This window comes from Mixophyes fleayi, chromosome 6 (genome assembly GCF_038048845.1).
Source record: "Mixophyes fleayi isolate aMixFle1 chromosome 6, aMixFle1.hap1, whole genome shotgun sequence".
Taxonomy (NCBI): domain Eukaryota; kingdom Metazoa; phylum Chordata; class Amphibia; order Anura; family Limnodynastidae; genus Mixophyes; species Mixophyes fleayi.
The window spans coordinates 219,400,106-219,427,746 of record NC_134407.1 but is presented as its reverse complement, the minus strand read 5'-3'; the positions used below and the strand labels follow the sequence as shown (position 1 = coordinate 219,427,746).

Below are 27,641 nucleotides of genomic sequence, written 5' to 3'. Positions count from 1 at the left end.
CTATTTGTTGTTACCTGTGTCCTGGACTCTTGCATCTTTAACCATTATACCTGGTACTTGTAGTTCTACGCTGCCTGTTGAAATCTACTATTTGCTGTTACCTGTGTCCTGGACTCCTGCATCCTCAATCATTATACCTGGTACTTGTAGTTCTACGCTGCCTGTTGAAATCTACTATTTGTTGTTACCTGTGTCCTGGACTCTTGCATCTTTAACCATTATACCTGGTACTTGTAGTTCTACGCTGCCTGTTGAAATCTACTATTTGCTGTTACCTGTGTCCTGGACTCCTGCATCCTCAATCATTATACCTGGTACTTGTAGTTCTACGCTGCCTGTTGAAATCTACTATTTGCTGTTACCTGTGTCCTGGACTCCTGCATCTTTAACCATTATACCTGGTACTTGTAGTTCTACACTGCCTGTTGAAATCTACTATTGCAGTTACCTGTTTCTCATCCGCACTTTGAACTGTCTCATGAGTTACCTTGTCATCTCTGTTTATTAATAAACTCATTATAACCACTTATCTCCTCTCCGTGGTCATACCTGGGAAATCCTGACAGTATGATCTGGCCATAAAACCAAGCCTGCTGCTGCACGGCTGTCATCTCTTTTGGAAAGGATTTCCAGGGAAGTGACCTACTCCGTTTTCAACATTAAGACTATGGCTGCTATTTCCTCAGAAAATTCCCTGCTCCAGTTGCTCCAAGTGGACATTCTTCAACTTCGCACTCAAATAGCGCAAGTATCTTCCTTGCTGAACCAAGTGCTTAAGCAACTTCCAGTTTCCACCGCTAATACATCCTGCTGTAAGGAGTCTAACTATGCTGCTAACATTTCATTACCAAATTTGTCTACCTTTGACTCTCTGCAAGCAGTACCTCCCAATATTCCTGTAACAAATTCCAGGTTTTCAGGTGCTCCACGCCCTCACCTGACCGAAGAGGAGCGATGGCGCAGGATGACCTACAAACTGTGTCTTTACTGTGCCAGTGATGTACATTTTTTACAGGATTGCCCGCTCCGTAGACTCCGACCATCTTCAACCTCTATCTCCAGCTCTAAATTACAAGCTTCTGTCTTCATTCCAGACATGTTATCTGCTCCCATGAGAACCCAGGTTCCCCAGTTCAACCCAGAGGGGGCGCTGCCCTTAAAGTCTGCTCCAGAGGGGGCGCTGCCCTTAAAGTCTGCTCCAGAGGGGGCGCTGCCCTTAAAGTCTGCTCCAGAGGGGGCGCTGCCCTTAAAGTCTGCTCCAGAGGGGGCGCTGCCCTTAAAGTCTGCTCCAGAGGGGGCGCTGCCCTTAAAGTCTGCTCCAGAGGGGGCGCTGCCCTTAAAGTCTGCTCCAGAGGGGGCGCTGCCCTTAAAGTCTGCTCCAGAGGGGGCGCTGCCCTTAAAGTCTGCTCCAAAGGGGGCGCTGCCCTTAAAGTCTGCTCCAAAGGGGGCGCTGCCCTTAAAGTCTGCTCCAGAGGGGGCGCTGCCCTTAAAGACTTCTCCAGAGGGGGCGCTGCCCTTACAGTCTGCTCCAGAGGGGGCGCTGCCCTTACAGTCTGCTCCAGAGGGGGCGCTGCCCTTACAGTCTGCTCCAGAGGGGGCGCTGCCCTTACAGTCTGCTCCAGAGGGGGCGCTGCCCTTACAGTCTGCTCCAGAGGGGGCGCTGCCCTTACAGTCTGCTCCAGAGGGGGCGCTGCCCTTAAAGACTTCTCCAGAGGGGGCGCTGCCCTTAAAGACTTCTCCAGAGGGGGCGCTGCCCTTAAAGACTTCTCCAGAGGGGGCGCTGCCCTTCCAGTCCTCTCCAGAGGGGGCGCTGCCCTTCCAGTCCGCTCCAGAGGGGGCGCTGCCCTTCCAGTCCGCTCCAGAGGGGGCGCTGCCCTTCCAGTCCACTCCAGAGGGGGCGCTGCCCTTCCAGTCCGCTCCAGAGGGGGCGCTGCCCTTAAAGACTTCTCCAGAGGGGGCGCTGCCCTTAAAGACTTCTCCAGAGGGGGCGCTGCCCTTCCAGTCCTCTCCAGAGGGGGCGCTGCCCTTCCAGTCCTCTCCAGAGGGGGCGCTGCCCTTCCAGTCCTCTCCAGAGGGGGCGCTGCCCTTCCAGTCCGCTCCAGAGGGGGCGCTGCCCTTCCAGTCCGCTCCAGAGGGGGCGCTGCCCTTAAAAACTTCTACAGAGGGGGTCCTGTCCCTCCAGTCTGCTCCAGAAGAGTTGCCAGTCCATGCGGTCCAGCCCGAGTTGCCAGTCCATGCGGTCCAGCCCGAGTTGCCAGTCCATGCGGTCCAGCCCGAGTTGCCAGTCCATGCGGTCCAGCCCGAGTTGCCAGTCCATGCGGTCCAGCCCGAGTTGCCAGTCCATGCGGTCCAGCCCGAGTTGCCAGTCCATGCGGCCCAGCCCGAGTTGCCAGTCCATGCGGTCCAGCCCGAGTTGCCACTTGGTGCTGTCTGCCCTCAGGCTTCTCAAAGTGCTGTCTGCCCTCAGGCTTCTCAAAGTGCTGTCTGCCCTCAGGCTTCTCAAAGTGCTGTCTGCCCTCAGGCTTCTCAAAGTGCTGTCTGCCCTCAGGCTTCTCAAAGTGCTGTCTGCCCTCAGGCTTCTCAAAGTGCTGTCCCTGCCAGGCCTGCCGCCCAGTCCGGGCCTGCTCCCAAGTCTGCGGCCCAGTCCGGGCCTGCTCCCAAGTCTGCCGCCCAATCCGGGCGCCCTGCCAAGTCATCTGCTCAGTATGGATTGTCTTCAGCCAAGGGGGTCCTACCCAAGTCCCAAGGGATGTATGTTCAACCCGAGCTGGCTGAGTCTCATGCTAATTCGAATTCACCTTCTGTTCAAGTCTTCCAACCACCTACCTTCAATGGGGATATTCAGCAATTTCGTGCTCTTATTAAATTCTGTATATCCTATTTTCCCTCTGTATCCAAAATCCTTGATACTCAACGAAAGCAAGTGTTTTACATGTTGGCCAACTTTACAGGGGAAGCTCTGGAATGGGCAGAGCCCTTAGTTGAAACCCAAGATCCCATTCTGTCTGATTTACAGCCTTTTACTGAGGCCCTGATCAAAGAATTTACACCAGCACCTGCTATTCTCACTCCCAGTGCTTCATCTATGCCACATGTTCTATCTCCAGCTACTCCCACTTTGAGATTATCGTTTTCTTCACTCCATTTCCAGCAACCCTCTAAAAACCATAAAAAGAAAGTGAAGAGGAAGAAGAAGAAAGATTCTCCTGGATCTCAACTACCCTGTGGTGTGGTTTCTATACCCTTCCCGTCCTTGCATGAAGACTTCTCAAATACATGCCCAATTCTGGACTATGACTCTGACTTTTCTGACCATTTCTAGTATTTGGGCGTCTGGAATCCGCCCTTTAAGGAGGGGGTACTGTCACGATTTGCACTCTGCAGCTGCTGTCTACAGTCACTCTATTGGATTTGGTATGCTTTTCACTTGTAGTACCACTGCCCACCAAAGGGGCCACTGTGCTACTTGATTATTCTCCTTGATCACTGGGAGTGGTTTCAGCTGCATGAGGCCTATTTATACCTGCCTGCTTCATACAGTCTGGGCCAGATCATCAGGTCTTTCCGAGGAGCATTCCCTGTGCTCAGCTTCTATCTGCTATCTGGACTCCTGCATATTTCTTCGTTGAAATCTACTATTTGCTGTTACCTGTGTCCTGGACTCCTGCATCTTCAACCATTATACCTGGTACTTGTAGTTCTACGCTGCCTGTTGAAATCTACTATTTGCTGTTACCTGTGTCCTGGACTCCTGCATCCTCAATCATTATACCTGGTACTTGTAGTTCTACGCTGCCTGTTGAAATCTACTATTTGTTGTTACCTGTGTCCTGGACTCTTGCATCTTTAACCATTATACCTGGTACTTGTAGTTCTACGCTGCCTGTTGAAATCTACTATTTGCTGTTACCTGTGTCCTGGACTCCTGCATCCTCAATCATTATACCTGGTACTTGTAGTTCTACGCTGCCTGTTGAAATCTACTATTTGCTGTTACCTGTGTCCTGGACTCCTGCATCTTTAACCATTATACCTGGTACTTGTAGTTCTACACTGCCTGTTGAAATCTACTATTGCAGTTACCTGTTTCTCATCCGCACTTTGAACTGTCTCATGAGTTACCTTGTCATCTCTGTTTATTAATAAACTCATTATAACCACTTATCTCCTCTCCGTGGTCATACCTGGGAAATCCTGACACATGGTGCCGAAACAGCAATTCCTGTGATTAATCCTGAATGTAGTGAACCGGTTGTTGCTTATCCTGTCCGCACAATAGCAGTTCCTAATGGAAAAGCGGACAAGTATGGTATAGTTCCTGTAAAAAAATGTTTCAATCCATTGTCCTTGGACTAGATCGGAACTACGTTCAATTATGACTGAATTCCCAGATCCTAGAAAAGAGTTGACCAAATATCAGAAGTTTGACAGGGACTTAGGGAATGCACACGAACCAACCAATAAGGATTGGCGAGTGGTGTTGAGAGCATATCTTCCTCCCAATACTTACATACAAAAATGTATTAAAGATTGTTTGTTGGAGGAAGACAAAACCTTAACAGATGAAGATAATCAAGAGAATATTCAGAAAATTGTCTCACATTTGGCCATCTATTTTCCAGTAGTAGTAAATTGGAGCAAGATTTTCACCATTAAGCAAAAAGAGAGTGAAACGGCAGCTGATTATTTCTCTAGAGCTCTTACATCAATGACACAGTTTACTGGGATAATCAGACTATTATTATAACAGTTCAATCCTAGCAGATCGGTGTAAGAATACAGCTATATCCGATGTTAAGCTTGGTACCCTTGGTTACCAAAACGTTGCCAAGGAAGTAGTCATCCATGGGGAGGGCTCTCCACTTTAAATAGCTTACCAAGCCGTGAGTTCGGCTTGCCTCGTTAAAGCTAATAGCGAAACGCGCGTCGGCGGACGCCGCGATCGCTGCTCAGTTTTCCCCTATGTAAACTGGATTAGTCCAAAATTACAAAGTACTGATGGTAGTTGTTCAATCCTCAGTTTAGCGTCAATCTGCCTTGTCAATTGTGGAGGTATAATAGTGCAGCGATAGAGTAGAGGCTAGTGGGATTAGTTAGAATACAATGTAACAAACCCCAGCCTCACTGAGAGGATTAACCCTAGAAGGTTTTGCAGGCAGGTATATAGTGTGATAACCAGAAACAATACTGCTTCTATCTACATCCTAACTTTCAAACATCAGATATTTATGTCATGTTATTAGGAGTACCTGATAAGGGCATTATCCTACCATGAATAATAGGACTGATATATATCTATTCAATTTATATTAAGAAAGATTTCAGAGGGGTTATCATAAAACCTATCAGCCCTATTAAGCATTATTATCAATGATCAATTATATGCTAGATGTGACTAATTAATCCATCAGTCTCAATATATTGATCCCAAATTGAGTAATATCAACCATGTATTATTGATGTGAATTATTAGAACAGAGGACTATCAGTATTCACCAATAGGGGAATCATTTAAGAACAGAACAATTTTGATATATACTAAATAAAATAACCATTTGTTCTGAGCAGGATAGCGGTTAGACAAGGAACCCTTGTCTATTTTATCAGTATTCTGTTAATTTCAGTGTGTCAATCCATTGTATCTTTTATATTTCGCTACTAGACCAATTTTAATCCATTTAATTAATAAAGAATAATTTTAATGATTACAGTACACAGCAACACTAGATATACGTTTATGCTGTTTTTATTCTGAGTGCCCCAGATGATCATTCTCTTTTCTCTTTTTGTTATTTGATTAGTACTTGCTAAATGATCGGATGCACCCTTCCTCGTTAGATATTATATACTTTCAAGCAGAAAGTGACATTATAATTAGAGGAAGATGAATGGAGAGCTTGGTGCAGTCTTAACCCTTTGTTAAATCAATATGGTACTAAATTATCTCACCTCTATTACTGGTGGATACTGTGTGACTTTGGCCACCCAGTTTGGTGTCAAATGTTGCACGTACATCACCAATAATACAGATGACCCTAAGGAGGTTATAGACCGTAAGATGGATGAAATTCTGCAACTGAAATGGGAATTTCGAAAGAACCATAATTCTTCGTTATATGAGGTCGGGGAAAAGGTAGCAGGTTGGTTCTCGTGGTTGAACCCTGTAAAATGGTTCTCCGGTCTAGGGGAGTGGGTACAGGAAATGGTTGCTAGTGTAGGTAAGCTCCTTTTTCTTATACTTGGTGTCATCCTAGCAATTGGTTTATGTGTCAAATGTGTTCCTACTGTGTTGAAGTGTGGAAAACAGTCTTCTGGGAGAAACACTGAGAACGAGACTTAAAGGGTGGTGAGAGATACCGAGATTATGGTCTGTGAAGAAGTGTTGTATAATCCTGAACTTGAAACGGTGATTATGTGATAGTTTATTACACTATCAAAGGGTGGAGCTGTCGAAGTTAGCAAATTGGATAGTCATTTCAATTAATATCGAGCAAACTTGGTTGGCTTTGTCTGAAAATATGCGTAGAGCACGCTACGGCGTGAAAGGGCGTATCCAGCCGCAACACGTGGCAATAACAGTTTTTACACATTTATATACATTCGCACAAACACACACATTTGTAAATAGTACACATTAATGGTAGTTGCAACACATAGTTATTTATGTTGAAATATAGTTGTGTTTATGTGTAATAGTATAAGTTATATGCATATTAGTAATACATATGGTACAGGCTAAATGAAATGTTTCATGTCTGGTATCCTATTAATCCCCTTTACATCAGCAGCTGTCTGGTTCATTCGGCGAAAAGATCGCACATTGCATACTCTAGTTATTGATGTTAGGGAATAAACCTTTAATATGATGCTGACTATAAAATGCTAATGGACTAGTTGGAACTGGAATCTTGGCGGGAAGAAAGGAGCACATCCCCTGGAGAGATGACCCCCACCTTTGGATTCTTTAGTTTGAACTAGCCTATGACCTTCCTGAAACCTGGACCAATAGAATCAAGCCACACCATCTGCATTGTTTTACTGTATTACTGTTTGCATATAAGCAGCAGCTTTTCATCTAGTGTTCAGTCATCTTGACCACAGACTTCAGACCTGAATGACTGTTCACTGGATCCAGAGCGCCTGCGATAAGTAACGGCTGTACTTATTATTATTTCGCTTAAATTATTCTGCTACTTTTTGAGAATAAATATTTGTTCGTTGGAAACACAAATCGAGATTCGACAATCATTATTGGATAGCAACAAAACGTGCATAACACTTATATGTCATCCTGCATGGCTAATGCTAACAGAGGGGTTGAGGAGTGAGGATCTGCACTGCAAACCTGATTTGATTGTAGTCTATTACAACGGTTCTTTTTGACTCTAAAACATTCTATGGAAGCCTATTTTTGAAATCTACTTATCATCTCTGGAGCAAATCATAGCAGACACTATATTGGGCTATTCTAACAAGATATCTATAGGTATAGACATTGTTGGTAGATTCATGTTATCCTTATGTATCAATCTCGATCCTAATGTGGCTGATCTTTCAACCTTTTAGTCTTGTTCTATAATTGCTGGAGACTGTCAGGTGTCTCCTAGAAAGGTCTGTGGCAGCAATCCACTCCCTTTCCCCAATCATCATCATCACCATTTATTTATATAGCACCACTAATTTCGCAGCGCTGTACAGAGAACTTACTCACATCAGTCCCTGCCCCATTAGGGCTTAAAGACACACACAGATACAGACAGACACACAGACAGACAAGGACTAGGGTCAATTTGTTTGCACCAATTAACCTACCAGTATGTTTTTGGAGTGTGGGAGGAAACCAGAGCACCCGGAGGAACCCCACGCAAACACGGGGAGAACATACAAACTCCTTACAGATAAGGCCATGGTCGGAAATTGAACTCATGACCCCAACGCTAACCCCTACGCCACCGTGCTGCCCACATCATCATCTGTTAAGGACTTCTCTTCCTCCAACATACAATCCTTAATAAACTTTTGTATGTCAGTATTGGGAGGAAGACAGGCCCTCAACACCACTCGCCAATCTTTATTTGTTGGCTCATGTGCATTACCTAAATCTTTACATCACTCGAGAACTTTGCCGAGATACCTGTCTGTATGCTGATTGGCCCAACGGTTGTTCCGTGATAATTTAAGCCAAATAGTTGATGATGTAACCTTTATGGTGATTAGTTTGATAACCATAGATGTTCTCGGTCACTAATCTATCCTCAATTTAAAGCATTTAGAAAAATGTCTAAACGACAGAGAGAAGTAACCTAAACCTGTCACTGCGTTCTTATACTGTGCAGTCATCATTCCAATATTCAATCACGGCAAATTCTGGTATGTTATAGGCAAGTATGTTAGAGCTGCATATGTATTGGACCAGCAGATCCCAAACTTTTTCAGTTCAAAGCACTCTTAGGGTCTCCATAATTTTTTCAAGGCACCCCTAAGCCAAAATAATTACCAAGTAGTCCCCCGCCTTGCTCACCACTGGCCCTGGCCGAGGCACCCCTGTGAGATTGCCGAGGCACCCCAGGGAGCCCAGGTGCACAGTTTGGGAACTATAGATGACCAGTGCAACCTCCATAGCAGAAACATTGATTAAAGCATCTGGAGACGCTTAAAACTTTGTCAGGGCATTGACTAAGACATTCCTGGCTGGACACCAATGTTAGTGCGGTATACACAAGATATAGTAAATAGAGGACAACATAAGCTATACAGAGGGTTTGATTATGTGTGGGGCCATCAGGCATACAAGTTCTTACCTAAAGGAGGTACAGGTACTTGTACTTTAGATCTACTGTCCACTGCTACTTGGATACAAGACTCCACTGATGTAAGAGCTGTGTCACACCATATGAGTCAAAAAAAGAGCTGTTAACAGACAACACAGACATGATTTAATTTATCAGCATTGGTAATAGCAAGCTGGAATACTCTGTCAATATTTGGGGGTTCTGTGAATAATATGCATCTGTTAGAAACTGTTGCCAAGTTATTTGATAATGTACCGGATGAGATATTGGACATCACACATGGTTTAAGTGACACTCTGCGATTTCATGCAAAGTTGTTAATCCAGCACAGTTTGGTACTGAACTACCTAACAGCAGCACGAGGGGGGTTATGTCAAATAGTAGGCCCTGCCCGATGTAGCTATATCGCTGATACTTTTCCTGATTTAATTGCAGGACATGTACTCAAAGTTAAACAATTACAATAAGAATTTAAAGAGAAATTTAAGCAGCCTGAACAAGATCTAGATCAGTCATTCCCAACTCCAGCCCCCTTGGAAGGTTAGCATTATGAGAATGTGAAAGGGGCACTATGGGGATAAGAAGGTTGCCACTATGAGAATGTGAAGAGGGCACTATGAGGATATGAATGTGGGCACTGAAGCTATGAAGGTTGGCACTATGAGGATGTGAAGGAGGCACTATGAGGATATGAATGTGGGCACTAAAGATAAGAGGGTTGGCACTATGAAAATGTGAAGAGTACACTATGAGGATATGAATGTGGGCACTGAGGATATGAATGTGGGCACTATGGGATATGAAGGTTGGCACTATGAGAATGTGAAAAGGGCACTATGAGGATATGATGTGGGCACTATGAGGATATGTATGTGGGCACTATGAGGATATGTATGTGGGCACTATGAGGATATGATGTGGGCACTATGAGGATATGTATGTGGGCACTATGAGGATATGTATGTGGGCACTATGAGGATATGATGTGGGCACTATGAGGATATGTATGTGGGCACTATGAGGATATGATGTGGGCACTATGAGGATATGTATGTGGGCACTATGAGGATATGATGTGGGCACTATGAGGATATGATGTGGGCACTATGAGGATATGTATGTGGGCACTATGAGGATATGATGTGGGCACTATGAGGATATGATGTGGGCACTATGAGGATATGTATGTGGGCACTATGAGGATATGTATGTGGGCACTATGAGGATATGATGCGGGCACTATGAGGATATGTATGTGGGCACTGAGGATATGAATGTGGGCACTATGAGGATATGATGTGGGTACTATGAGGATATGTATGTGGGCACTATAAGAATAAGAAGGTTTGCATTATGAGAATGTTAAGAGGACATTATACGGCTCTTAGGAGGATATAGAAGACTATCATAATATATCTGCCACTCACTGCCTCCTCTCACTTCCGGTCTTTGCGTTCCACCGACTTCCACTATGTGCATTCCATTTGATCTCCTCCGTCTGCGTTCCAAACACCGGAAGTGCTCTTCTATTGTAATTTTCGGGCGAGCGTAGAGTAGGAGGAAGCAGAGAGGAGACATTGCGGTGTCTGACAGCAGGTAATGATATTTATATTATTATCATACGGGGGAGCTGACTGTGGCGTCTTGTTGTTATAGTACATGTGGAGCAGACTGTGGTGTATTGTTGTTATAGTACATGTGGAGCAGACTGTGGTGTCTTGTTGTTATAGTACATGTGGAGCAGACTGTGGTGTCTTGTTGTTATAGTACATGTGGAGCAGACTGCGGTGTCTTGTTGTTATAGTACATGTGGAGGGGACTGTGGTGAATTGTTGTTATAGTACATGTGGAGCAGACTGTGGTGTCTTGTTGTTATAGTACATGTGGAGGGGACTGTGGTGTCTTGTTGTTATAGTACATGTGGAGGGGACTGTGGTGTCTTGTTGTTATAGTACATGTGGAGCAGACTGTGGTGAATTGTTGTTATAGTACATGTGGAGCGGACTGTGGTGTCTTGTTGTTATAGTACATGTGGAGCAGACTGTGGTGTCTTGTTGTTATAGTACATGTGGAGTAGACTGTGGTGTCTTGTTGTTATAGTACATGTGGAGCAGACTGCGGTGTCTTGTGGTTATAGTACATGTGGAGCAGACTGCGGTGTCTTGTTGTTATAGTACATGTGGAGCAGACTGTGGTGTCTTGTTGTTATAGTGCATGTAGAGCAGACTGTGGTGTCTTGGTGTTATAGTGCATGTGGAGCAGACTGCGGTGTCTTGTGGTTATAGTACATGTGGAGCAGACTGTGGTGTCTTGTTGTTATAGTGCATGTAGAGCAGACTGTGGTGTCTTGGTGTTATAGTGCATGTGGAGCAGACTGCGGTGTCTTGTTATAGTGCATGTGGAGCAGACTGCGGTGTCTTGTTGTTATAGTGCATGTGGAGCAGACTGCGGTGTCTTGTTGTTATAGTACATGTGGAGCAGACTGCGGTGTCTTGTTGTTATAGTACATGAGGAGTAGACTGTGGTGTCTTGTTGTTATAGTACATGTGGAGCAGACTGTGGTGTCTTGGTGTTATAGTGCATGTGGAGCAGACTGCGGTGTCTTGTGGTTATAGTACATGTGGAGCAGACTGCGGTGTCTTGTTGTTATAGTACATGTGGAGCAGACTGTGGTGTCTTGTTGTTATAGTGCATGTAGAGCAGACTGTGGTGTCTTGGTGTTATAGTGCATGTGGAGCAGACTGCGGTGTCTTGTGGTTATAGTACATGTGGAGCAGACTGCGGTGTCTTGTTGTTATAGTACATGTGGAGCAGACTGTGGTGTCTTGTTGTTCTAGTACATGTGGAGCAGACTGTGGTGTCTTGTTGTTATAGTACATGTGGAGCAGACTGTGGCGTCCTGTACTATATATGTACTATAATACGTGTGTGCTGACCGCTGCCCTGTTATTATAACACAGTAAGAACAACGACTCTGAAGCTTCTTATTCATGTTCCAGCTTCTTATTCAGAAAACTTTATTTTTAAAGGATTAAATCAAGTTGGATCACTGATATAACATTAGATTGAAACTAGCGGATGTCCCTTACACAAATTGTAATTGTATTTATCCTCGTCCAACATGGGTTAGGGCATGAAATCAGGTGGCAAAGTGGGCACAGTCACCATATTTTATCATTTTGAATCAGTAGTTGAAGTTGTGCAAGGGTTAAATCCCATTAGACCAAACACGTGATAGTGTGAACCAACAGAGGGTTGTCGGGTACATACAAACCACTTGCTTTTTGTCTGGTCCAATGGGATTTAACTCTTGCAAAACTACAGCTAATGATTCAAAATGATGAAATATGGTGACTGTGCCACCTGATTTCATGCCCTTACCCATATAACGTTTTCTGAATAAGAAGCTAACTTCAGCCTTGTGTTGGAACATAATCTGGTGTCATTTATATTATTTAATTTAGAGCAGACTATGGTGTTTTGTTATAATACAGTTGGAGCAGACTCTAGTGTCATGCTATTATAATTCACGTAGAACAGGTTTCCTCTTATACAGGTGGAGCAGATTCAGTGTGTTGTAGTTATAGTGCACGTGGAGCAGACTGTGGCCTCCTCTTATAATACTGGTGAAGACGACTCTGGTTTCCTGTTATAATACAGGTTGAGCAGATTATAGTGTCCTATTACAACAGCTGTTAATAACAAATATTACCTTGCTAATGAGTTGTGGAGACGAATAACATATAGGGGGGAATTCAATTACCGTAATAACAGTAATAGTGCGCAGACTGTGTTACTTTTTACAGTGACGCGTCCTGCGCACTATTACCGTTATTACGATAATAATGCACTTAAATACCGTTATTATGGTAGTTTCAACGCCGGCTTTGTAGCTGCGAGCAGAAAGCCGGGTTAATATTACCGTAATAACGGTAATAGATTTTACGTAGCGGTACCTCGGGGGGAATTGAATTCCCCCCATAATATATAGAATAGATAACAAATTACTTTTTTTGTTAAATGATGAAACGTGGAATGAGCTGGGGATGGTTTTGTGTGAAGAACACAAATACTTTGGGCCTGATTCATCAAGGCACGTATCTGCCGATTTTGAGCGTATCGTACGCTAAATCACTCTGCGCTTACCCAGAACCAGGACATACGCCAGTAAATGCAGCCCTAACCCATCCGCCTTCTAATACAAAGGGCACTTACTTCAGCCTACGATTTCAGGGAGTGGGCAGGGAAGGGGCGTTTTGCTGTGGTCAGTGTACAGTAGGGACGTGCCAAACTCAAGCGCACGCAGCAACGTCCAAGTCAAGCGCTGAGTATCTCAAAGTTACTTGTTGTTCTGCTGTATGTCTTGCTCCAGCTACAGGGCTAATCTAAGTCCTGAGCGGTAGTGATGACAGTCTCATATGTATGCTATAACATGTGTTTGCAATCAGGAGCAACTGTAAAACTGTATTTTATGTACAGTAGACATTAATAACATACTAATAAATGTATTTCGTGAGAAACAAAAATACCCCCCCTTTTATTTTTTTTTAACAGTTTAATCATTAATGCCTTTATTTTTATCTGGTGGCATTAATTAGTTATATATATATTTTTTTTTATATGCGTTCTTTTGCAAATTTATAATCCACATAGATTTGGACGTATCACAGAGTGTCTTTTGTGTATTAGAGCACAGCAGGCCTACACCCGAATTCACCAGTACCCGTATCTTGAGATCCTTGCCTTGATGAATTCGGGTGTGCAAAGACGAAATATGTGTGTTTTTTACTAAACGCCGGTTGCGCTCAGTATGCTTTGATAAATCAGATCCTTCATGTTCATCTAACAAAGGGCTGAGCTCACTGAGCTTCGGCTGTCTGTCAAGGTTTCTTGTTTTACTAAACAATAGTCTCTCAGAGAATACCAGTGACTGAGAGAATCTTCAGAGTTGTTACAACTCACCTGTCCTCGCTCCAGCGCCGCAATCCTCTCTCTCTTCCAGGTCGCGGCGGCGCTGTCACGTGACAGTCGGGGCGGGGAATTCAAACTTGCAAAACTTGTAAAGACCTGCTCTGATGCCTGGGCAGCGTCAGAGCAACTTCCTATGTTCCCTGACTAGGTGCTTCCCGTGTGATTCTGCGTGTACCAGTTCCTTGCAGACTTCTCAGATATATCTCCACTCCAAGTGTACCAGACCCAGGCTTGCTGAAAACGTATTATCTCCACACCAAGTGTACAAGACCCAGGCTTGCTGACTACGTATTATCTCCACACCAAGTGTACAAGACCCAGGCTTGCTGACTACGTATTATCTCCACTCCAAGTGTACCAGACCCCGGCTATCCTGATACTACCTTCCAGTTCCAGTGTTATCGTTGGCTACCTCCTACATCCTTACCTCTAGCGGCAGACCAGTGGACCGCGACCTGCGATCCTCTGCAGCAAAGCCCATCCCCCCTTGCAGCGGTTCTTGGTGAACACCAGGGGGTTCTTTAGACTCCGCACCCCCGGCCGTCCAGCGCTGATTTAGAGTAAGGCAAGTACTCCATATTTTATACCTACATTTCTACATTGTTGTACACGTTACATAATTGTTACAGTTTGCTCTGACCAAAAATATGGATACTTCAGGAGACCCCTCCCCTAGGGATTTGCTCCAACACCTGTTAGGAAGAGTAGAAAAACAGGAGTCCAATCAGGATCAGTTGCTAAAAGTTTTACAAGGACTATCAGCCCGAATGGATACCTTGCAGACAACTTTAGCGGCATCAGGTATGGCATCAGCCCCCGTTCAGTCTCCTCCAGCTGCTCCTTCACCTGCAGGTGCAGCCTCATCTTTGCGTATTCCTAACCCACCTAAGTTTGATGGGGAACCTAAGTTATGTAGTGGATTTTTAAACCAATGTGCTATACAATTTGAGCTTCTTCCTGGGTTCGTTAGACTCCGCACCACCGGCTGGCCAGCGCTGATCTAGAGTAAGGCAAGTACTCCATATTTTATACCTACATTTCTACATTGTTGTACACGTTACATAATTGTTACAAGAGTCTAAATGATCAGCCTCCAGTAAGTGTCTCAACCTACCTGATGAAATTCACTATTGGTTAAACACTTTTCTTGTTCTCTTTGCTGTCTGTTGTCCAATCACCGCCTCACCTGGAAACATGGTGAAGAAATAAAATTGCCCTGGCCAAAGTCACTTCCATTAAGTATGGACTTAATCCTCGTTTCCACATACCCATTTCTACATTTACCTATAGATCCGCCACTATGTAACAAGCAAACAACGAGCGGTATTACCAACAAGTGATAACACAACAGTCAATCTTGAATCTGTACTAGGGTTTTTCCGAATCCATAAATTCAAAATTAGATACCTATATACAGATCTGATTAATACAGATGTGGCCTCTGTGTGGCTGAAGGTTTGGGAGTCCTGGAACCGAGATCTCCTGAATCTTCGCCCCTCCGGAGGAAATTTTGGCCCATATAGATCATACTATGATAGCTCTTCATTCAGCAAGACTTCAGGAAATTCATGTTGACTATCAGTAGAGCATATATTTCTCAAATACAAAGAAGGCATATGGTGGAGTCTGAATCAGGTCTATTAAAGTAATTCTATCGTTTTCAAATAAGCATTGCATTTTAAAACGCAAAACAACAATAAAAAGAAATTTTTTTCTTTCTTGTCCCTAGATTCTAATTAGCGTTCCTTCAGATTATGCAACCACGGACATTCGGTTTCTCAACACAAAATGAACAACAGGTTTTGAACACATTGCGTTCTTTTCCGTATGCGAAGCGTCAATCCACCCTTTGTTGAGGAACCTTCCGGTAAGAGCCCCCAAATTATTAAAGTAATTCTATCGTTTTCAAATAAGCATTGCATAAGCGATTGTATAGTGTTTCCAAAGCACAAAGTAATTTATTTTAGCAGATGTAAAATTTAATAGTTCAATACATAATTATAATACAGTACAGCCAATACCAAAAAGATACATACATACCACGCCTGCATGCGCTCGCTAAGCAGTGCTCCCACTGGTACCAGAGTACAGTACTTCACTCCAGAATACTGTGGTCAGAAACACTGCCCTGGTACCAGCTAGAGTAGTAATATATATACTCGGTGTTACAGTGAAAACAATGCAGATGGTGTGGCTTGCTTCTATTGGTCCAGGTATCAGGAAGGTCCAGAGTGCTGCAGGTCATAGGCCAGTTCAAACCAAAATATCCAAAGGTGGGGGTCATCTCTCCAGGGGTTGTGCTCTGACTTTCCCGCCAAGAATCCAGTTACAACTAGTCTATTAGCATTTTATAGTCAGTATTTCTTTAAACATTTATTCCCTAACATCGCTAACTAGAGTATGCAATATTAACCAATATACTTTTGTTCATCCAATTATACGACTTCGACAGGTCTTTGCAGTAAATGTAAAACAAACTATGCTACATTGATACATAACGTATGGGCATGCCTCCAAATAGCTAAATTTTGGAATACATTGACTGTCTTCCTGAATTTTACCTTTCAGCTAAAGTTACGTCCGCATTATGAAGCGTGCTTGTTTGCTGTTTTTGATGTGTGGTCTGAGAGATCTTCTGATTAACACTGTTAACATTTATTGTCACATTAGCTAAAAAAAAAGCTATCTTGGGCAGGTGGACTTCTGTGATGTGTTATTCTGTGATGTTAATTATAATTATTATATTTATTTCTAGAAGTTTGAGTTGTGAGTTTTTATCAGTCGTGTGGGTGAGACACGTCCTATATAAATCACTGATCCATTGAAGATGGACAAGGACCGGAGTCATATTACTGATGGGATATTAAATCTCACCCTGGAGATCATCTACCTGCTGACTGGAGAGGTGAGAGATTCTGTGACATCCTTTATAGAACAGTTATATCAGAAACTTACAAGTTACCTCTCCTGCAGCTCTTCTCATCTTCAGTGGAGCGGCTACTCTTAGTACTGTTTTCCTCCAGCTCCCAACACAACGTCATCTTGCTGTTTGCACTAATCTGTCCAAAGAAGGTGATTAATCTGTGGGTGGCGGCCATAGACATAGGACATAAATTGGTGGCAGGAGCTGCACCCATCTCAGATAGTCACTCCACTTTCATAGGAAACAGTTACTTGTACTTTTTGCATAATTAACCCAAAAATTGCAACTCTGAATTTTTTTATTTTTTTTTTCATTTATTTTTTTTATTGATGTATCCCTCAATACACAGGAATACATAGTAGTGAAGAAGACATCTGATGAGCGTGTGACACTCAGTAGCCATCTCCGTGTGTCAGAAAGATTGAGCAGGACCCAGAATCCTGCCCAAGTCACAGTTCCTCCACCTCACTTACTGATACATGAGAAAAACAATGAACAGAAGATCCTGCAACTAACCAACAAGATCATTCAGCTGCTGACTGGAAAGGTGACTGCTGGGAATGGGACATTATACAGTAACACCAGGGGATGTGTCTGGGTGATGACTGTATCATTGTGTGTGTCAGGTTCCTATAAGGTGTGATTATGTCACTGTGTATTTCTCCATGCAGGACTGGGAGGATTTAGAAGGACACAAGCCTCTGTACAAGGACGTAATAATGGAGAATCACCAGACCCTCATGTCATGGGGTAAGAGTAGACTATTATTTATTGTATAGGAGAAAGTAGTTTTGAGGGCCACCTATATACACACAGTAAATCACTTAAAAACAATGTATTCAGTCACAATGTGTCTCCTACAGATGGATCCAGTAACAGAAATACCCCAGAGAGATGTCTCCGTCCACTTTTTTCACTGGATTGTACAGAGGAAAATCATATTATCCCACAAGACTATCAGGTAGGTAGGGTTTAGTTTCTCACCAAATACCAAAGTGACTTCACCATATGATCTGTAGGGCAGCTGTGTGTGTGTTTTATACACTGATATTCTTCTGGTTTATCAGAAATAATTCAATCGGACATTATTAAAGTAGTATTTTATTGATTTGTGGGTCATTTAGGGTGATAACCTGGCTGATATTAAGGCAGAAGATATAAAGGGAGAAGAAGAGACGTATGTGAGGGGTTATCAACAGGAAATCCTTACAGATATCCGCACAGGTGAGTACTACATCAATCTCTTATTCTACATCCTCCTCTGTCTGTACAAACTAATGAGGAATAAGTATCTGCTTAGTGGGGGAGTCAGGAGCCATCAGCCCCAATTAGACTTCTATTCTCCTCCTCTCATCATATCATTGTGAGCTACCAGCCCAGAGATCTGACCAGTCTCCTCCCCCCACAGTCTCTGTTGATTCCTATATATTAGTACAAGGGAAGTCACCATAGTGATTCAATAGCTGAATGAGACCCTGTGTGACATTATCCGTGATCCTTCCTGTGCAAGTTTGCCTTTACAAGCCATCGCCGCTTTAAATTTTCACTGCAAAGTCGCCGATTTCCGGTGACTTGCAGAAATCGGAGGTTAATACATTTAACCCCTGGAGTCTTACCTGGAGAAATATGCCTCCCAAGCTTAAACCTACTACTACTACCGCCCTGGCCCCTCCGATCAAATTTAAACCGAAACCGAAATCAACAACGAGCTCACCATCTGCCTCAAAAGGCTCGTCTCCACCACGACAGACATCAGAGTCGGCAGCTCCCTCTATAGGTACCCCGTTGTCTTATCAGGGCACCGACACAGTTCTGAACGCCCCTTTAACAGCTCGTACTCTACACCAGATGTTGACGGCATTAAGGGCAGACCTGACCTCTGAGATGAAGGCAGCGATTGGAGGTTTGAAAGCTGAGGTGATGGAACTGGGGGATCGAACGGATCATCTGGAGACGAAGATGGGAGAACTGGTCTCTTCGCATAATGACCTCTATTCCTCACACAACGACCTTCACTCTTCGCATAACTCTCTACAAAGCGAAGTCCTGTTTCTAAGAGAAAAGGTTGCAGATCTGGAGGACCGCTCTCGCAGAAATAATATTAAGATCAGGGGCATACCGGAATCTATAGCAAATGCTGACCTACAGAGCTACTCTGTTTCCCTGTTCAGCAGATTACTACCATCTCTAGACGCTAAAGACTTTCTTATTGATCGTATACATCGTCGTCCACGTACTGCTCCAGGGAATGTTCCAAGAGACACTCTGCTTAGAGTCCATTTCTACCATGTCAAGGAGGAGATCCTCAGAGCGGCTCGAGATCCCATCAGTGTGACAGCCCTCGGAGATCTACAGCTTTTCCAGGATCTCTCACTTACCACTATCAATCAACGACGAAGCCTGCATCCAATCACCTTGGCATTGAGGGCGCATAGCATCACCTACAAATGGGGCTTTCCGGTGAAACGGTTGGTTCGCCGTGAGGATTCGACCTACATTATTTCCTCCATGGAGGCAGGCACCAAGCTGCTAGAGCAGTGGCGTATCCCTATACCATCTGGATCTTCTGCAGGCAGGCCTCCTCCTCAGCCTGAGCGGCCCCGGGTTACCAGAGACTGAGCTCTATTTCTGTTCTCCATGTTGAAGTTTCAGGGGACTTAATTCCGATTTGATAAGTATAATCATAAATAATACCAGTTATGTTGGTTTGACCAGATATGTTTTAGCCAGTTTTGTTAGCAGGGGGCGTAGCTGCCGGGGCACCCTTGGAGGTGGTGGTCTTGGTTCGCGCCTGGGGCCAGTTGTGCCTGGATGTGGCCCGTCCATTCGTGGGAGGCTGGTCCTTTCGCAGGGGGATGGGTCAAGGGCGAACTGCTTCTGTGGGTGTCCGGCGGTGGCTGCGTCTCAAGGAGTTTGAGTTAGAACTATTGATGTGGTTGTTGCAATGTTTCTGTGTCCCCTTTTTGTTGTTCTTGTTGTTTTTTGGGTGTTCCGCGGGTGGGGGTTTTGCTCCAACCACCTCTCCACATGTTAAATAATTTGTCACACTCTTACCCATGTGGCAAATACTCAGTTTCTCGGGTCAGTGTATCCCATCACCATTTTTTTCTTTCCCCTTTTTCCTTCCCTTTTAGGACCCTTCTTCTTCCACCCAATCACTCCAGACTCAGATCTCAAGTACAATATGTATACTCGTATGGTAAATTGTCTCACTATGACCCCCTAGAGTATGGTTAAGTTTTATACATTAAACACTAAAGGTCTTAACTCCCCTAACAAGCGGCGCTTAGCGCTCACCAGTTTTCATAAACATAAAGCAGACATTGTAGCTCTCCAGGAAACTCATTTTTCCTCTCACGCCCTGCCGCAGCTGAGGGACTCGAGAGACCCCTTAGGATTCTTTGCAAATGGCCCTTTTAAAAGAAATGGAGTGGCGGTTCTTTTTAGTGCCAGAGTACAATTTCAACTTCACTCACAAATAGAGGATGAGTCAGGGAGGTATATTATTCTGACAGGTCTCCTAGAGGATAAACCAATAACTATAGTTTCATTGTATGCGCCTAATTCCCATCAAATTCCTTTCCTGAAGGCCTTGTGTGAGGAGGTACAAAAAGTTCGGAAGGGCCATCTGGTCCTATTAGGAGATTTTAATCTGACTTTGGACCCGAAGGTTGATAAGTCCAGGCCTCAGAGGTCATCGGGTCCTGACCCCACCCTTGGTCCCTCTATATGGCTTTTTCGCAAGCTTTTAGCTGAATATGTTCTCTACAACATCTGGCGGGCACAGTTTCCAGGTGCACGGGATTATACTTTCCATTCCATGGTTCATAATACCTATTCTAGGATAGATATGATCTTGTCGGATAAGTGGACACTGCAGCACACTGACTCTATCAATATCCTTCCTATTACGTGGTCCGATCATGCCCCGATAGAGTGGTCCTGGAGCCTGAGCCCCGCTACAGCGCCTCCAAGGCCTTGGCGTATGCCAGCCTACTTACTTTCCTCGCTGGAGGCTAGGGCTGCTCTCTCTGAGGCATTATCACAATATATACAGTTAAATAACCCAGTTGACACTTCCCAGTCGACACATTGGTGTGCCCTGAAGGTGGTTGTTAGGGGTGTTGCTACCCAAATAGGGGCCCAATTAAAGAGGCAATACATCCTACGCCAACGAACACTTGAGTCTGATCTACCAAGACTAGAGCTCCAAAACCAAACTCGCCCTTCCAAAGCCTTACAAAGGGAAATAAATGAGGTGAGGAAACGGCTAAATAATATATTCATATCCCGCATAAAATCCTCCTTACTTAAGTTGAGGCAAAAATTTTATACAATGGGAAATAGGGCCAGTCGTCTCTTGGCCCAGAGGTTGAGAGGGAAGCAAGCTAGGAACCACATTAAGGTATTACATGGCTCCAGAGGTAATAAGATATACAACCCGGGGGCCATAGCAAATTACTTCGCTAAATTCTACACTAAACTTTATAACCTCCAGGATGATGTTGATATCTTTAAACCATCTGAGGCCTCCATCTCCACATTTCTACATCACTTAGACCTTCCTGTGTTAGATGCAAATAGTCTAGAATCGCTTAATCTTCCTTGGACTCAGGGAGAGGTGGAAGGAGTTATTAATTCTCTCCCAAAAGATAAGGCTCCTGGTCCGGATAGTTTCATTAACGCATTTTATACTGTTTTCAGGACCGAGGTCTCCCCCCTTCTTACTAATTTGTTTTTTTTCGGGAGAGGGAGGTTTCCCATCAGAAATGTTGGAAGCACAGATTATTACTAGGATGCGAGGATCAGGCAGATTGTATGAATTATAGACAAATAGCGCTGCTTAAAATTGATCTGAAAATATACGCCAGATTGCTTGCCGACCGTCTGAATCCCTTATTACCACACTTGATCCATCCTGTCCAGGTAGGCTTCGTAGTAGGCCGTCAGGCCTCGGATAACACACAACGCATATTAAATGTCGTGGACCTGCTCTCTGAGCTTCCGGAGGAAGTTATTCTGCTTTCCCTAGACGCAGAAAAGGCTTTTGATAGACTTCATTGGAAGTACATGAAGGAAGTATTGTGTAAGTTTGGCCTACAGGGTAGGGTTCTACATTCTATTTTAGCCCTATATCAGGGTCCCTCTGCAAGATTCTTCAGTAACAGGTTTCTATCACCGACATTTCCCATCACTAACGGTACGAGGCAGGGGGTGTCCTCTTTCTCCTGTAATGTATGTCTTGGCAATAGAACCCCTGGCCCATACTATTCGGCAAGCGGCTGAATTTCCAGGTATTACTATCCATTCACATAGTCAGAAGGTATGCTTATTTGCTGACGATGTTTTTTTGTTTGTAACCAGCCCGGAGACCTCGCTGATAACTTTGAAGCACATCTTGGATAGGTATTTCGAAGCATCATTCTATAAATTGAACATTACAAAATCCGAGGCCCTCCCCATTAATATACCGCAATCTTCCCTTTCAAACCTACAGAAGAAATTTCCATTTGTGTGGGTTAAACATTCTTTGTCATATTTAGGTATTCATATTCCCCCCCAATATGTCTGCGGTGTTTGAAGCTAATTTCTCCCCGATCTACCTTCACCTCTCTTCCCTGGCTAAGAATTGGATTGACTTTAAGGTCTCCTGGCTGGGGCGTATAGCGGCTTTCAAGATGATGTTGCTACCAAAACTTATGTACATCTTCCGTACTATACCGTACATCATTCCAAAATGGATGATGGATAGGTTTCACACCCTAATGATGTCATATTTCTGGAGGCAGAAACGTCCCCTCCTTACAAACAGGCGCATGTCTCTGCCGAAGTCAAGAGGTGGCCTATTGCTTCCCAGCTTAACACATTATCAGGATGCTTGCATATTGAGCTGCCTCCGAGATTAGTCATTACCACATGCAGCTAAACCGTGGGTTGATATCGAGAGGGCCTTATATAGAGGTTACTCCTTGCTGGATCTCCTCTGGACCTCTGGGTCGGATCGTCCATTGGGTGTCTGTAAATTACTCTCTATCTCAGATGCTCTGCGAGTTTGGGACAAATATATTAGGCTACACAAGGACTTTGTTCTCCCCTCCCGTCACCTCTCCCTTCAAGCATTGTCGAAAATTATGCCAGATATTAAAATTACTTTATGGAAAGATGGGATAGTCTCTCTGGCAGATCTGTTTGCTCAGACGCTTTTACTCCCCTTCGCCACGCTTACGGACAAATATAATTTGCCTCAATCCGAGCTGCTTAAATACATGCGAATTAGACACTGGGTGGGGGCGGCTTCCAAAAACCCCCTATACTCTGTCCACATTACCAGCTCAGGACCTCGATAGATTAACAAAGGCGGGTGTCAGGGGGGAATAACATTCTGGTTCCGGTATTTCCAGTCCCTGATTCCAGTATCCAAGACCCCGACCCAACTACGATGGGAGGCAGATATTGGCCTGACTCTCACTCTCCAACAGTGGAAACAATATCCTCACACCGTATGTCCAGATGTATTAATCACACCCAAATGCATGTTAAGCTTCTCTATCGGCTCTATCTCACCCCGGATCACCTTCATAAGATATGGCCAAGTCAGTCTAAATTCTGCTGGCGTCAATGTGGTCAGATTGCAGATGTTTATCATGTCTTTTGGACATGCCCAGGGATTCAGGCGTTCTGGGGTGAGATATCCGCCTTGATCTCAGAGGTCCTGGGAGTGTCTATTTCTCTTGACCCGGGGGTAGCCCTCCTACATATATACCAGTCAGTGATCCCTAGTCATAACCGCTACCTATTAGGACACATACTAATAGCAGCTAGAGCAGCGATAGCTCAAAATTGAAAGTCCCCCACACCTCCCAGCATCGCTATAGTTGTGTCTAAAATTTAATATAGTTTTGAGATGGAGACAACAGATGTGCCCTATTCAGCATCTGCCTCCAACCCAATTTTCAAATGGTTTAGCTGCCATAAATACGTCACAGAGGGCTCCGGTAGAGTTCGAGTTGCCTCAAATCTTTCACCCTCTTCTTCTCCAGTAGCCCTTATAGAGGAACCCCAGCCTAATGTCGAATGAGTTCTGCCTGTGTTGTTTGAGCTGCTCAGGATGTATTGTGTTCCCCTTTGATGCGTTATGAGTAAGACCAATGTGTATGTTTTGCTTTTCCCTAGAAAGTAATATGTAAGCTATAAGAATGCTGTCTCAATGGAGTGACCTCCCCCTGTGGGGTTTCCCCCCTTCTTTTCCTTGTTGTTTGTCCCCTCATTTGTATTGTCGCCCTTTCTTTTTTCTGTACCCCCATTTAATTTAAAAAGTTTCAATAAAAATTTATTGAAGTAAAAAAGTGGGAACAAGTTTTCGGGAGACTCTTTCAGATAAACAATCGCCCAAGATGTTGACATTAATACACCATACTTCCATCAGTAGTAAGGTAGAAGAGGTTGGGTACAAGCTTTATACTGTTGGTTCCATGTTCCTTTGGTACTGCACATAATGTTTCCCTCTGCCTGTCACACAGCTGGAGATGTGAAGTCCCTAGAAATTCATTGTTCCATGTCTTTTGGGAATGTGCTATAATCAAACACTATTGATAGACTGTCACAGGATGGACATTAACTCTTATGTTCTGGTGTAAGATTATAATAATTGACAACAATTGTAAAAAGATAATACAAATGTTTATGATAACATATACATAATAAGTGAATAAGTACTTAGCTGCGGAATACAATTTGATTGTTGAGAAATGTCTTCATCTGAGGAGTCCCGTTGCTTAATCGCAGCTTTCTCAACAATGTTTTAACTGAAGCTAAAACTACCTAGGTGAGGGCTGTCTAATACATCTCTGAATCCAACCACCCTCTTCTCCACCCCGAGACTAGTTAAAGCCAGTTCTGTGCTGGACATATAGAAATATGTTTGTACTAACAGGGATTATTGTATGTATCTTATCTACGAAATGGGGGGGGGGGTTGCATTGTCATTTCTGTTAACCCTTTTGATGACGGTAGACTTTCATCCCCTCATATAAAGATCTTACTGGTGTTTCCATTTGTCATCAATCCAGCCTGTTTTTACTGTTTTACAATAACTTTAGGATTGGAACATATAAGAGATGCCTCCTTAATTACTAGGTTGCTTAGGTTATTGTACACACAACATCTGACCATCACACCTAAACAATGTATCAGTCACTGTGTGTCTTCTACAGATGGATCCAGTAACAGAAATACCCCAGAGAGATGTCCCCGTCCTCTTTATTCACAGGATTGTACAGAGAAAAATCCTAGGATCCCACAGGAGTGTCAGGTAGATGGAATTTATGGTCTCACAAAATTACCAAAATCACTTTTCACTATATGATCTGTAAAACAGCTGTGTGTGTCTAATACACTCATATTATTCTATTTAACCTCAATTAATGAAATAATACATTATTAAAGTGTTATTTTATTATTTTTTTGTTATTTAGTTTGATGTTCTCACTGATATTAATGTAGAAAATATAGAGGGAGAAAAAGAGATGTATGTGAGGGGTGATCAGCAGTGTAAGGAGGAGGAAATCCCTACAGATATCAGCACTGGTGAGTAATAAACACTTATTACAGAAAAGAGTGACACATTCTCCTTGTTCAGACACTACCACAATCACTTGTTCTACACCCATAAAAAAGTATCTGCCCAGTGGGGGAGTCAGGATTTTTGTTGGAGTTTTCCGTGGTGCACTGTAGGTTGGTGGGGTGATGTGGTGTTTCTGTTACCATGTGGATGTACTAATATTGGAATTTGGCTTATCTTGATGGTACTCTCGTTAGTTCGGTGGGTTGGTGTTCTAGGGTGTGTTCCTTGAGTAGGAACCGATGTTTGTTCAGTTCATAGAACAATTGCTTTGGTTATATTCTAGAGTCCTGTTAAGAGATGGGGGAGGAGAGAGTCAGAGGGGGGGGAAGGAGGCTCACCTTAATGGTCTGAGGTGGTTTACAAAATACCCAGTTGGTCTGTCCTTCAGCCCCTATTAGACTCCTGGTCTCCTCCTCACATCATATAGGTGTGTGCTACCAGCCAAGAGATCTGACCAGTCTCTTCCTCACACTCTTGTGATTCTCATACATCAGTACAAGAGACGTCACCATAGTGATTCAATCAATGACCAATGTGATGAGATGGTTGGTATTACCCATGATCCTCCCCGTGCAGTAGTACATGTGACATTGCCCATTATTTTTTGTGTAATAATTCCTGAATGTTTTATTCTCAGTATGTGTAACACTGCAATACTAAAGCAGGTTATTTCCTGCATACATCCGATCACAACACACACTTCACACAAACTGCCTGCTTGCACTAACAGAACTATAATCACACACCCATCATTGTACCATAGCTCCCCTCATATCTCTGTGGTTGGATGCTTTGTACTGTTGCTCTTCATCTTCTGACCTGTCTCTGTATCCTGCCCTGCCCTTATGCTTTTTCTGCTTTTGCCCGTCTGTGCCCTGCTCTATTCTTCTACTCAGTCCTAATGCTCTCCTCTGCTCGGTGCCTTCATCATTCTGTGTTGCTATTTCCTACTGTGCTGTATTGCTCTCTCAAGCTGCTCTCCTTCCCTCTCAGTGCTTGTCTACACAGAGGCTTCAGCCTAAATTAGTAGCATTACTCTGACTACGGGTCTATGCTGCCTGATGTTCATCAGAGGAACATATAGAGGCTGCTTCACTGTTTTGTTTTGCTACCTACATGTCCACTTGGTGAACTTTGTGTACTGTAGACCAATAGATAGGATGTGGTGTTAATTTAGCCCATGTCTACTATACAACCAGAGCTCCAATGTTTGTGTGTGTGAGGACAGTGTCTGTATGAGCATTGTGGTTGGACAATGTCACTGGCTAATGTGGCTCCCTGTCCTATGATAGGGGCTGGTCCATGTGTGTGCTTGGGAAATATTACACACCAAACTTTGCGTTTTTGCATTGTCATATGTGTGTCCCTGTGGCTGGGTCTATGCAATGTGCTTGGTAATGTGTTATATTTCTCTTCCCTGCCATTGGGGGACACTGCAAGACATTGGGGTATAGTAGTGGGCTCAGAAGTTCTTGTCACTTTAACTGCTAAGTTTCTGGACTCCTCCCCTACTTAACCCCTCCTCTCTGGAGAGATCCTCAGTTTTTTGTAAGTGACTTAGAGTTCGGTCACTGGAGTATAGGCTCCTGCCTATACTCTGTTAGCAGTAGGTTATTCATGTTTTTATTTTTTTGTTAATCCTATTTAGGTGCAGCGCGGGATCCTGTAAAGACCCAGCAGAGTGAATAGGACTTAGCTTTGCTCACTCTGGATCCCAGCGCAGGTAAGTGAAGCCTAGCGCTCATTTATTCAGCACCTCTGCCGGCTTTGTTTTAGTTTTATGGGCCATTAGTGAAACTTTATTAGATAAAGGCTGCACATAGAAGGGGCACAGATAAGGACTCTACAGAGCTTATCCGGAGGCCCCCGTCGAGATCAGCTGGCCGGCAGGTCCCCGCTTTCCCATCCTCAGTGAGGGAGCAGCTGAAAGGGGACAGAAGGCAGCGCTCACCTCGGGAGAGGTGAGTTGGCTGCGGGGACAAGACGCGCTGAGCTGGGCACACGTTTTGAATAGCGCGCGAAGAGAGCTCCTAGGCGGCCATTGGTTGATGGGGCCGGTGAGCGTCGGCAGGCAGAGAGGACAGCGCCAGGAAGGGGAGGAGTGTGAAGGCAGCTTCCTGCTTCTGGTCTTCCCGCGCGGTGAGAAGGAGAGATCACGCTGAAGCGTGCAACACTGCCCGGACCCCTCTACTTTGCCTCTCCTCCTGGGACTCAGAAATCGTTACAGGCCTGTATGATTTGAGTGCATTTGAGGAGTATATATGGTGGTTAAATAGTCTTGTAAGTTATTTCATGCTAAGGGGAATTTTCACAGACAATTCTATAACAGGCA

At 44.1% G+C, this 27,641-nt stretch overlaps 2 protein-coding genes across 3 annotated transcripts in view; one reads left to right on the top strand and one right to left on the bottom strand.

The window, feature by feature from the left end:
* The window catches only part of LOC142159791 (uncharacterized), a 1,176,369-nt gene that overhangs the window by 408,485 nt on the left and 740,243 nt on the right, over positions 1-27,641 (bottom strand). The gene's annotated exons all lie outside the window — the stretch shown is intronic.
* The window catches only part of LOC142160020 (uncharacterized), a 46,219-nt gene continuing 43,496 nt past the window's right edge, over positions 24,919-27,641 (top strand). Inside the window, exons 1-2 of the mRNA XM_075214940.1 lie at positions 24,919-24,997; positions 25,161-25,272. Of these exons, the coding sequence (XP_075071041.1) occupies positions 25,212-25,272 (61 nt within the window). The 5' untranslated portion in view covers positions 24,919-24,997; positions 25,161-25,211. The remainder of the gene's footprint in view (positions 24,998-25,160; positions 25,273-27,641) is intronic.